This window comes from Thamnophis sirtalis, unplaced genomic scaffold, assembly GCF_051295495.1.
Source record: "Thamnophis sirtalis isolate CommonGarterSnake01/CBP01778 unplaced genomic scaffold, rThaSir2_p1.2 scaffold_12, whole genome shotgun sequence".
Classification (NCBI taxonomy): Eukaryota; Metazoa; Chordata; class Lepidosauria; order Squamata; family Natricidae; genus Thamnophis; species Thamnophis sirtalis.
The window spans coordinates 56,372,714-56,385,172 of NW_028261392.1; the positions used below are offsets into that span (position 1 = coordinate 56,372,714).

At 43.2% G+C, this 12,459-nt stretch overlaps 1 protein-coding gene across 1 annotated transcript in view; it reads left to right on the forward strand.

Annotated features, from left to right (window-relative positions):
- OLFML2B (olfactomedin like 2B) overlaps window positions 1-12,459 on the forward strand; it is a 45,337-nt gene that overhangs the window by 11,741 nt on the left and 21,137 nt on the right. The window contains exon 3 of the mRNA XM_087726709.1: window positions 8,386-8,493. Coding sequence (XP_087582835.1) covers window positions 8,386-8,493 — 108 coding nt within the window. The remainder of the gene's footprint in view (window positions 1-8,385; window positions 8,494-12,459) is intronic.

Below are 12,459 nucleotides of genomic sequence, written 5' to 3' on the forward strand. Positions count from 1 at the left end.
GAACAAATGTCTCTTGGGAGCAAAAGAAACAGAATTATACTCTGCCTCTTAGAACCTTCTTAATGGGTCACCACTGCAGAGAATCCGGACAAGTCCTCCACACCAGATAGAAGAGGCAAATGGCAGACTTGGGTTTTGCTTCTCCATCTATGCTCGTGATGGGTAATCTTTGGACTTCTGAACTTGAGAGACGTTAACTGTGTTTCAATTCATGTGCTAAGAAACCCTTGTTTACCCGTGACCCGACAAAAGCGCGCATGACAAAACCGTGCCGCCAAAACCGCATCGCTAAAACCGTGACGTCATCAACGGGGCGACAAGAGCGCAGCAACAGAAGGGTGATTTAAATTAAGGTAAGGGTTAGGTTTAGGGTTAAGTTTAGGGTTAGGGTTAGGGTTAGGGTTAGGTTTAGGGTTAGGTTTAGGGTTAGGTTTAGGGTTAGGTTTAGGGTTAGGTTTAGGGTTAGGTTTAGGGTTAGGTTTAGGGTTAGGTTTAGGGTTAGGTTTAGGGTTAGGTTTAGGGTTAGGTTTAGGGTTAGGTTTAGGGTTAGGTTTAGGGTTAGGGTTAGGGTTAGGTTTAGGGTTAGGTTTAGGGTTAGGTTTAGGGTTAGGGTTAGGGTTAGGTTTAGGGTTAGGTTTAGGGTTAGGTTTAGGGTTAGGTTTAGGGTTAGGTTTAGGGTTAGGTTTAGGGTTAGGTTTAGGGTTAGGTTTAGGGTTAGGTTTAGGGTTAGGTTTAGGGTTAGGTTTAGGGTTAGGTTTAGGGTTAGGTTTAGGGTTAGGTTTAGGGTTAGGTTTAGGGTTAGGTTTAGGGTTAGGTTTAGGGTTAGGTTTAGGGTTAGGTTTAGGGTTAGGTTTAGGGTTAGGTTTAGGGTTAGGTTTAGGGTTAGGTTTAGGGTTAGGTTTAGGGTTAGGTTTAGGGTTAGGTTTAGGGTTAGGTTTAGGGTTAGGTTTAGGGTTAGGTTTAGGGTTAGGTTTAGGGTTAGGTTTAGGGTTAGGTTTAGGGTTAGGTTTAGGGTTAGGTTTAGGGTTAGGTTTAGGGTTAGGTTTAGGGTTAGGTTTAGGGTTAGGTTTAGGGTTAGGTTTAGGGTTAGGTTTAGGGTTAGGTTTAGGGTTAGGTTTAGGGTTAGGTTTAGGGTTAGGTTTAGGGTTAGTGTTACGTTTAGGGTTAGGGTTAGGGTTAGAGTTAGGTGTAGGTTTACAGCGCGCTTCTGTCACCGCACTGTTGTCAGCGCGATTCAGCGCTCATTCGTCGGAGTTCTTAAGAACTCGCGGTTTTGTCACCGCGGTTCAGTCGGGCGCGCTTTTGTCGGTCGCCCTTTTGTCGGTGAACCTTGTTTACCTGCTATAGAAATTTTTATTTCTAACGCAGTTTCTAATTTCAAAACTGGTGGTCCTACGCTATCCTGGCTTCAGAGCCTATATAGGCAAAACAATAAGCTCTCCGCAGAGAAAAGACTTCTCAAAAGAAAACGGGAATCACCCTATTCTATGCCACACTTAGAGGCATTGACGAGAAGGTGGCCCTCATGATTATTTGTACGAAAAGAAAGCAAACTCTGGAAGAGTTTAGATCCATTCAAAGGAAGATTGGCCTTTCAGATTGCCAGTGCAGTATTTTGGCTTTTGGGAACCTGGAAAAGAACTTGGAAAGCTCTTCTTTAGTTGTGGACACATGCTGTTAGATGCATTATAATCAGCCTCACTCACTTCTTTCCTGTGTTTGTAGAAGTCCAGTTAGTTTTAAATACATTACTTGGAAGGCTTGTTTCATTTAAATGAAAAGCATCTGTCAAAAATATTGGCTCCTTACATAACACGTTTATACAATCATTGAAACCCCCCCCTTGTTTGTTTTTTTTAACTTGGTAGTAAGTTGCACTGACAACTAAGACAAGAAATTGAGTTTCAGAACATTGGAGTTTGGAGTGTTGAAGAGTACCTGTTTCTTCCTATTTGTTCTGGGAATTTAAAATTAATAAGTGTACCTGTTGCTTCAAATGCTAGTCTAGTGTTGCTGACCAGTTCTCCTCCTAATCCTTAGAACTATGTGAAACAAAAGGCATTTTGTGCAAGCAAAATGTTTGCACTAAGCTGTTGTTGCCATAGTAGACCAGGGGATTTTAAAGCAATCGTAGTTTTCCTGTCTGCATTATGCAGTTTGATTTTAGACTGTACAGGCTGAATAAAAAGCTGCTGCAGCTGTATTATTGCTTTTGCAAATGTTCAAAGCAATACATTTATAAGGTGTGACTATTACACTTTCATGTTGATAAAAGAAATGTCCTTCTGGGTTCGGCTCCAAGTGGGGAAAAAGACACTGGAGACATGAAGGATGCTTGGAAAGATGGTTTATTGGTGAAAAGGACCACATGACTTGAGCCCTGAACAGAAAAGGGGATCACATGCTTCAATGTTGGTGGAGAAGAAGAGAAGGGCTGAGGGAGGGGCTTGCTAGGCTTTTTATAACCTGTTCAGTCCCACCTCTCTGTTTCCTGTTCCTGTGTAAGAAATGTATTCTGATTGGTTGTCAGACTCCCATGGGGCCATGCAGGGGCAACTCTCTGGGCTGCATTTTGAATTCAGGTTTGGTTGAGTTCTCAGATGCCATGTGGTCAGTTGAGTAAAGGGCCAATATTATCATGCTTTAATCCCATTCCCTGGAGCTGAAGTGGAGAACTCTTTATTATAGAAAGGGACTAGCTTGGCCTTCTTAATGGCCCATTGACAAAAGCGGGGGGAGGCAGGAAGCTGCAGGAAGTTTCTTTTTAAAACGTTTCTCCCTTTCACATCCAGGGAAAGATAATATTCTGCCTTTTCAACATTTCCTAGGATATTTCATTTCTCTGGGAGAGGGCTGGGTGATAACTTTCCGCAATGTTATGGATGATTGAGAGGGTCACAACTGAATTCTAGTCTTTACACACCAGAAGAACAGCATATTGGGGAATCTGTGCTGGGATAGCAGCTTGTTACATCCTACAGTGACTTCTGAAATCAGCATGTATTATTTGAAATTATATAATTAAATTTCCATTTGGTCCAAAAACATTTCAGTGTGATAATGGATATGCTTTGATTTTATGGTACCACATAGGGCCTCGTGATTATCCTGAACTATGAATAAGGTTATTCTTGATTTGAATCTGCCACTGATAATAGTGGTTTGCAATCCCCTGGTAATATAATAAAGCATGAAAAGTAGTTCTGTGTGTGTATGTAGGTAGTAATATCATTCTGTGCACGGAATATGTGTTTTGAATTCAGAATTAGGAGATAGACCCGAAAGGTTCACAGTGACTTTTTTTTAAATAAATTTTTTTAATTACATAGACAACACATACACAACAATCAAAAAACAAACACACAAAAAAAAACCATCATCACATACAGCATGTTGTTTGGTTACAGATGTTTTAACATTTATCATTCTTATACATTTATTATTTCATTTAATAGGTTATAATATACAGTTTGGGTTGCTTTGTTTACCATCCCTTCCTCCTGTTGTAACACCACCTTATTTTCCCTTTCTTTTCTCCCTCCCTTCTCTACTTTCTTCCTTTCTCCATTCCCTTCCTTCTTCCTGTACCTTTCTCCTACTCCTGCTCTTCCTCTTCCCCTTCCTACCCTCTCTCCTCCTCTTTCTCTCCTTTCCTTCCTTCTCTCCTTCCCCTTCCATCTTCCCTTACCTCTCCTTTGCTCCTGCTCTTCCTCTTTCCCTTCCTACCCTTTCTCCTTCCTTTTCTCTCCCTTCCATCCTCCTTTCCCTTTCCTTTCTCCCTCCCTCCCTTCTCTACTTTCCTCCTTCCTCCTCTCCTTCCCCTTCCTTCTTCCCGTACCTTTCTCCTACTCCTGCTCTTCCTCTTCCCCTTTCTACCCTCTCTCCTCCTCTTTCTCTCCTTTCCATCCTCCTCTCCTTACCTCTTTCTTCTTCCCCCCATCTTCCTTTAATTCTCTCCTCCTCTCTCCCTTTCTTTTTCTATTGTTGTTGGTGTGTCTATTTTGAATCTCAGTTTATGTTTCCTTGGGATGGTATTTCCGCCAACCCAGACATAATTTAGTATCATTTCTTATTCCCAGTGACTTTTTTTTCAGATTTTTTTTTAAAAATCTGCCTTCAAACTTTTCCTTCTCATAACCTCTCTGTTTCTCTTTTTTCACCTACAATTTGCTGATTCCACCAATTTTATCCACTGCTCAAGTCCCAGGGAGAGGCCTTTACTGGTCAAGGTTCAGCAATGATTGAATCTGGAGCCTCTGTGTGGGTGTGGAGCAGGTACTCTGCCATGTTGCTATGAGATTCTCCTGGACTACTTTGTGCTCCCTAAAATACCACTTCATTTCTCCCTGCCATTATCCCTTTTTTGACTCTACTGGTGCCACTGCTTCCTGCCTTTCCAGGAGTGAGCAGACTAGGTCATTGAAAGGTGAGATTTGTGTATTGTTAAGACGTGGCACGACAAAACCGCACCCGACTAAACCGCGCTCGACAAAACCGCGTAGCTGACGTTATCAACAGCGCGACAACAGCGAGCGTGGCAAAAGAAGGGCGCTTTAAATAGCGCTTTGAAAGCAAGCCGATTTAACTTAAGGTAAGGGTTAGGTTTAGGGTTAGGTTTAGGGTTAGCTTTAGGGTTAGGTTAAGGGTTAGGGTTAGGTTTAGGGTTAGGTTAAGGGTTAGGTTAAGGGTTAGGATTAGGTTTAGGGTTAGGTTAAGGGTTAGGTTTAGGGTTAGGTTAAGGGTTAGGTTTAGGGTTAGGTTTAGGATTAGGTTTAGGGGGGTTAGGTTTAGGTTTAGGGGTTAATTTTAGGTTTAGCATTTACGGCGTGCTTCTGTCTCCGCGCTGTTGTCGCGCTGTTGATGATGTCAGCTACACGGTTTCGTCGAGCGCGGTTTAGTCGAACACGGTTTTGTGGTGGAACCTTGTTAAGAATAAGGTGAATGGGCTGTAATTTTTTCACACAGCATAATTCACAGCATATACTTCCTCTGAGTCCTTCGGGATTGGTCGGCATATAAATTTTAATAATAAATAAATAAAATAATAAGTTTGGGCAGGTATCTCCCTTCAAATCCTGGCTCCCAAGTTGTTTAGAGCAGTGTTTCTCAACCTTGGCAAGTTGAAGATGCCTGGACTTCAACCCCCAGAATTCCCCAGCCAGCATTCGCTGGCTGGGGAATTCTGGGAGTTGAAGTCCGGACATCTTCAACTTGCCAAGGTTGGGAAACACTGGTTTAGAGCTTAGAATCTGGCACATTCAATCATGGCTAGTAAAAGAAAAGGGAACCAAAGCAGCTGTTTCAGGTGCAATTTTACATAGGCCGCAATATCTGGCAACTTTTTTTTTGGTTCATCTGTAAGTTTCAGATAGCCTCCTTCAATTTTCAGTGGGCCAATTCAAAAGACTCTTTAAAGAAGATTACGCAAACATCATTGGCTCTAGAACTCAAGCTGAGGATTCTCAGAACCAGGCCATTCAGGATGTGCCTCTGCCAAACCCAGTTCAAAGCAATTTATCTTCAACGCTTCTCAATGTCATTTCATATTTTAATTGTTATTAGTTTGTCTAGCTTAAAGAAGGAATTGATGGAGGTGGCAGAGAAGAGCCCGTTCTTCTTTTGATATAATTTTTTCCAGCTGTTGTGTAAACTGCATGTGCACAAAAGAGCTTCTTATTGTACTCCAAATATTTTTTGGAACGCAAGAAACGTTACTGTGCAATATTTTCTGGTTTTGAAAATTTAAATTGTCATAGCTGGATCATATCTGCATTGAAAAGAGAGCAACCAATTATAAGGCTAGAAGATTAATGCATGAACTATGTACAAACCCAAGGATTTCAGAATAAATTCGATTAATCAAAACTAATTACATATCTGGAAAACAAGATGCATATATGGTCTACCAGATCAGAAATGTGAGATGGAAAGAGAGAGCCATGGAAACGGCCCTGAAGAGATTATTCAGAAACCATCATAGAAACAACAAGGGCAGAAGGTTTAGGTTTCATTTTATTTATATGCCGCCCTATTCCCAGCGGGACTCAGGGCAGCGCACAAACCCAAGGAGGGAAAGGGAACACAAAAAACTACAAATACAGGCATTTAAAAACAACCAACAGCCACACAAATCGAGGGGGGAAGGGAACTCATCGACCCCAGGCCTGCCGACACAGCCAGGTTTTAACGGCTTTTCGGAAGGCCTGGAGAGAGGTGAGGGTCCAAATCTCTGTGGGGAGTTCGTTCCAAAGGGCCGGAGCTGCCACAGAGAAGGCCCTCCCCCGGGTAGTAGCCAGATGACATTGGCTAGTAGACAGAACCCAGAGGAGGCCAGCCCTGTGTGATCTAATGGGTCTTTGGGAGGTAATTGGCAGCAGACGGTCTCTCAAGTACCCAGGTCCAATACCATGAAGGGCTTTATAAGTGACGACTAGCACCTTGAAGCGTATCCGGAGACCAATCGGTAACCAGTGCAGCTCGCGGAGGATAGGTGTAACGTGGGTGTACCGAGGTGCACCCACAATCGCTCGCGCGGCTGCATTCTGGACGAGCTGAAGTCTCCAAATGCTCTTCAAGGGCTGCCCCATGTAGAGCGCATTGCAGCAGTCCAGTCTTGAGGTCACGAGGGCGTGAGTGACTGTTGCGAGTGCCTCCCGGTTCAGGTAGGGACGTAATTGGTGCACCAGGCGAACCTGGGCAAATGCCCCCCTGGTCACAGCCGACAAATGATGTTCTAAGGTCAGCTGTGGGTCCAGGAGGACTCCCAAATTGCGGACCCTGTCTGAGGGGCGTAGAATTTCACCCCCCCCCCAGCCTTAGTGATGGAATACTAACCACATTTTTGGGAGGGAAACACAACAGCCACTCGGTCTTGTCTGGATTGAGCGCAGGCTTGTTAACCCCCATCCAGACCCTGACAGCCTCATCACGTCAACCGCTTCACTGAGTTGGAACCATTTGTTGAACCCTGGCAGAGGACTTAATACTTGGAAGGAGCTCAGGCTGGCTCCTTTTTGACTCAGAAGGTTATAAAAGGGAGGAAAGATAAAATACTTTACCTTTCAGATTTGCAGGATTCTATATATGTCAATAATTTATAGTTCTAGTCTTCCTATGGAGTCAGTTTCTTGATCTGGTCTCCTTCATAGGGTAATCAAGTAGATCAAGTATTTATTTTTTTAAAAATAATAGAAAGGCACTCCTCTCTATTTTTATAAGTGTATAAAAACCATGTGTGCAGGGTGGATTGGGAAGGGTTTGCGGAGGCGCAATGCAGGTTGAAAAGTTTATGCGGAAATGTGCAAGAGATGCTGCGCAGGTCAGGGAGGGTGAGTGGAGATGTGTGAGGGGTCCCACACAGGTCAGGGAAGGCACATGGGGTTGCAGCGTGGGTCAAGGAGGGTGTGTAGGGATGTGCAAAAGATGCCATGTGGCAGGGGTGGGTTTCAACCGGTTCGTGGCGGTCCCTGTGAACCGGTTGGTCGGCGAACCCGGAAGTAAGTAACTTCCGGGAACGGCAAAGGGCCCACCCGCCCGCCCGCGCTCCTTACCCGGTTTTGACGAGTTCTGCGCTTCCACGCATGCGCAGGACACATACAGCGCCTGCGTGATCCTCCAGGAGCAGCTGGAGGATCGCATGGACGCTAGTACGCATGCATGCACCGCACGCGTGCATGAGGACGCTGCCGGCCCCGTTCCAACCAAACCGGTTGGAACGGGGCGAGAAACCCACCCCTGCCATGTGGGTTAGGGAAGGCATTCAGGGTTGCAATGTGGTCAGGAAAGGCGTATGCGAGAGGGGCAGCACAGATCAGGCAGGGTGCACTGGGAAGCATGAGTAGCTGGCACAGTGCAAGTGAAGAAGGGCTGAGGACGTTTCATGGGTGGAGAAGACTTACCTAAGCCATTTGCGACCCTTCCCAGTTGCCAATGCTCCCTGTCACCTTCCACAAGCAAAGACTTTGCTTATGGACAACTGGCAGGGAGCTTTGGAAAAGATGACCACGTGACCATGACTGGCTGTGGCAGGGCAGTAGCCCTGAAGCTGTAGCAGCCGAGTGGTGCTGTGGTAGATAATGGATAGAAATATTCTATGTGAAAAGCAAGAAATTGTGATTTTTATGTTATGGATCATATTACTCTTAAAGATATTGAAATAAATAATATTGTTTCTTTACTGGTGTTTAGTGTAACCAGTTGCTTAGATCCTTAGATCCACTGCAACAGGTTAGATGAAGTTACGATTACTTGTCCTGTGATTGTCACAGTTGAGCTATTACATTTACTGCTTTCATCAAAACTGTATGCAAAGTATGCTAATTAACAGGAAGCAAATCTAAAGTATATAACTGTTCCATCATCACAGCATTACTATCTATTTTGCAGCTGGCTGCTGTCATTGAGATGCTAGAAAATGCTTTCTATGGTTTAGACTTGCTAAAACTGCATTCTGTTACAACGAAACTTGTGGGTCGTGTGGAGAAACTGGAAGAGGTAAGATGAATTTCATCTTCTTTGGGGATTATCTTAACCCTCTCTTTATGCAGAAATATGCAGAAATCAAACAAGTTTACAGCCCCATTTCAGAAAGAACTTCCTCTGACTTATTATCTATGTTGTGGACTGAAAAAAAAATGATATACTGTATGTAAGATTATGCTGAGTTGGAGAATTATGTAGGTTGAGAATCAAAACTATTAGTAATAGAAACTACCGAAAGCTATATTTCAAAGCCAAAATATGGAATTTGATAAAGTTAAGGTTGACCTTTAAAAAGTTTTTCAGTGTGAGAATTTAAACAGGCGACACCTCTGTAAGCTGCTGGATTTTTTAAGTACAAGAGTATCTGGAAGTAATTCAGCAGGTTCAGTTTGCTGACCGTATGGTTATTAAAAGCATATTTGACAACGGAATAAATATGAAATGACTGTTTTTAGCAATAGCAATAGCAATTAGACTTATATACCGCTTCATAGGGCTTTCAGCCCTCTCTAAGCGGTTTACAGAGTCAGCATATTGCCCCCAACAACAATCCGGGTTCTCATTTTACCCACCTCGGAAGGATGGAAGTCTGAGTCAACCCTCAGCCGGTGAGATTTGAACAGCCGAACTGCAGAACTGCAGTCAGCTGAAGTAGCCTGCAGTGCTGCATTTAACCACTGCGCCACCTCAGCTCTTTTCACTAGGTAAAAACCATACGATTAATAACAGGCTTAATAATGAATGGGAAACTATTTCAAATTTGACATCAAATTCTAATTTTACATCTTCTCATACCTTGGAGTGAGAATCTAAAAGAAAAGCAGTAGAGGTTTGCAGGGCACTTAGATGATGAATAGACTGCATTTTAAAGAGGGCAGTTTGGGTTATTTCTCCTCTTTAAGGGGCTTTACCTGTTACACAAAAAGTGATCAGGTATGTATATGTTATGTGAGCTTTACTATATGTCTAGGGAACTAGGTAGCCATTTAATATTTGGCATTTTTTGATGATTTGAATCATCTGGCTGAATTGATTTTTGGACAATTGTGCAGAGCCGAGGTGGTGCAGTGGGTAGAGTGCAGTACTGCAGGCCACTTCAGCTGACTGCTAGTTCAGCAGTTCAGCGGTTCAAATCTCACCGGCTCAGGGTTGACTCAGCCTTCCATCCTTCCGAGGTGGGTAAAATGAGGACCCAGACTGTGGGGGTGATATGCTGACTCTGTAAACCGCTTAGAGAGGGCTGAAAGCCCTATGAAGCGGTATATAAGTCTAACTGCTATTGCTATTGCTATTGCTATAATGAAAATGGGTGGGAAGTGATTGACTGCTACTTGTCAGTGGTGCAATCATGGATAGATAGTAGAACATAAGAAAACGGATGGTTTTTTTCCATGCTGGGTATGTGCACATCTGCCTTTTAATTTATTTTGTCTTTAATTATAGTTTTATTTGGACCTACTGTGGGAACTAGGTAGCCATTTAATATTTGACATCTTTTGATGATTTGAATCATCTGGTTGAATTGAATTTTGGAGAATTGTGCAGCAATTGCCTGCAGAAAATATATGGGTATAAGTTAAGATTTGAGCATAATGGAATCTCTTATCAAATCTGTTATGGTGGGAATTGGCCTTGAACTTTTTTGCCAGCCTTCCCCAGTCTGGTACCAGATGTGTTGGAGCAATTCTCACAATCCACAGTCAGAGGGAATGGTTCATTTATCTAGAAGGCACCAGATTGGCAATGCTGAGGTATTAAGAGATACTGGCTACGGTTGGAAATACCTGTGCCCAATTTAGATGCGTGTGTTTTTCCAGAGATGTCTGATCTGATGACAGTGACTCATATCTTAATGTCCACCTGGGTTAGGTTACTGCAATGTGCACTGTGCACAATTTGCTTTGAAAAATATCTGGAAATTTACAATTGGTGCAGAATGTAGCATCCAGATTGTTAACTGGAAATGTCTTTGAGGATCATGTTACTCCATTATTAAAATAACTACACTGACATACATTCCAGTTCTCAGTTTAATTCAAAGTGTTATTTATGCCCCTTAAAGCCCAAAGCCACTATGGAAAATTGCTGGCTTCCATATGAGCCTGCCTAGTTATTATGATCTTCTAGGGAAGCACATGGCTTTTAGCCAATCTCTGTGTTGAATAAAGCCCGAAGAATAGCTGACTGTGATATTCTCTCCCTAACTGTTTATCTGGTCCCCATGTGGATGGCTTTTGAGTTCAGCATCCTGCTTAAGTCCAGTCTTGGAACTATTATGCTTCCTTTCACTGCTTAAACGTATTTTGCCAATTTTCGTGTCCACTGATAATTGTTGATTTTTCATTTAAACTTTGATATGGTGGCAAGAATAGGAGATGAATTAGCTAGACCCACAGTCTGACTCTGTAAAACTCAGTTCCAACTTATGGGCAGCTTTTGTAAGCTCATAGCCTAATAAAATTGAATTGTAACCTGAGCTTTAGCATAGGAACAATATACTGAATTGCAGCATCATACCCAGAGTATTTATTTATTTATTTATTAAATATATTTATATGCCGCCCAATCCCGAAGGACTCCAGGCGGCTTACAATAAAAATATAAGAAAAAAACACATAACAATAAAAGAAAACAGTTTAAAAACAGCAACACCCTCATACATTCATTCTAATCAGGGCTGGACCTCAACAGTGAGGTCAACAGCCCCAGGCCTGCCGGAACAGCCAAGTTTTTACAGCTTTCCTGAAGGCCATGAGAGTGGGTATGGTCCGGATCTCCGGGGGTAGCTGGTCCCAGAGGGTCGGAGCAGCCACAGAGAAGGCTCTCCTCCGAGGGCCCGCCAGCTGACACTGTTTGGCTGACGGCGTCCGAAGGAGGCCCAAACTGTGGGATCTTACTGGCCGCTGGGAGGGAAGTGGCAGCAGGCGGTCTCGAAGGTACCCTGGCCCTAAGCCATGTAGGGCTTTAAAGGTGATAACCAACACCTTGAATTGAGTCCGGAGACCAATTGGTAGCCAGTGCGGCTCACAGAGGACAGGTGTAACATGGGTGTACCTCGGCACACCCAATATCGCTCACGCGGCCGCATTCTGAACTAACTGCAGTCTCCGAACGCTTTTCAAGGGTAGCCCCATGTAGAGCGCGTTGCAATAATCCAGCCTTTGAGTAGTGGATGGTCCATCACAGGAAGCCTTCAGAAATGTTTGAACAGCTATTTGTCCAAAATACAATAAGATATCCTGCCTCAGTCAGGGGGTTGGTCTAGAGGACCTCCAAGATCCCTTCCAGCCCTATGATTCTATAAACTGTTAATAGTGAACTAAATGTAAATTTTACATAGTTTAAATATTATTGCAAGGGTGAAATTTTTGTTCCTGAAAGTGGTGCTTACTTCAAATTGCACTTTTTGGGCTAAAAGGAGCCAGAGGCAGGATGATTTCCAATAGAAAGCAGTTTTTGGAGTCCTGTCTGGGTTGGGAGCAGAATTTAAGGTGAGTCTCTTTGGCCACCGTTTTCTTCTTTAAAAGAAAAGTGGCTTGTATGTCAACATGTTTATTTAAAAAATAATAATCACAGTCACAACATAAGATAGATTGTTTCATAGTTTAGTTGTTACAATATAGTAGACCAGTACAGTATTCTTATCTTACTGTAGCTGGGATTGAAGATATATACTAGTGTTCCCTGAAGAGCTTGGAGTTTAAAGAACAGGCCAGATTTCAAGGAGAGAATTGCTGGTTTTCTTAGGTGTCCCCTCCCCTCCACCGTTCTCTTAAGAGTTAATTTTGACATTAGGATGGCTGATGTAATAGCAATAGCAATAGCAGTCGACTTATATACCGCTTCATAGGGCTTTCAGCCCTCTCTAAGCGGTTTACAGAGAGTCAGCATATTGCCCCCAACAATCTGGGTCCTCATTTTACCCACCTCGGAAGGATGGAAGGCTGAGTCAACCCTGAGCCGGTGAGATTTGAACCG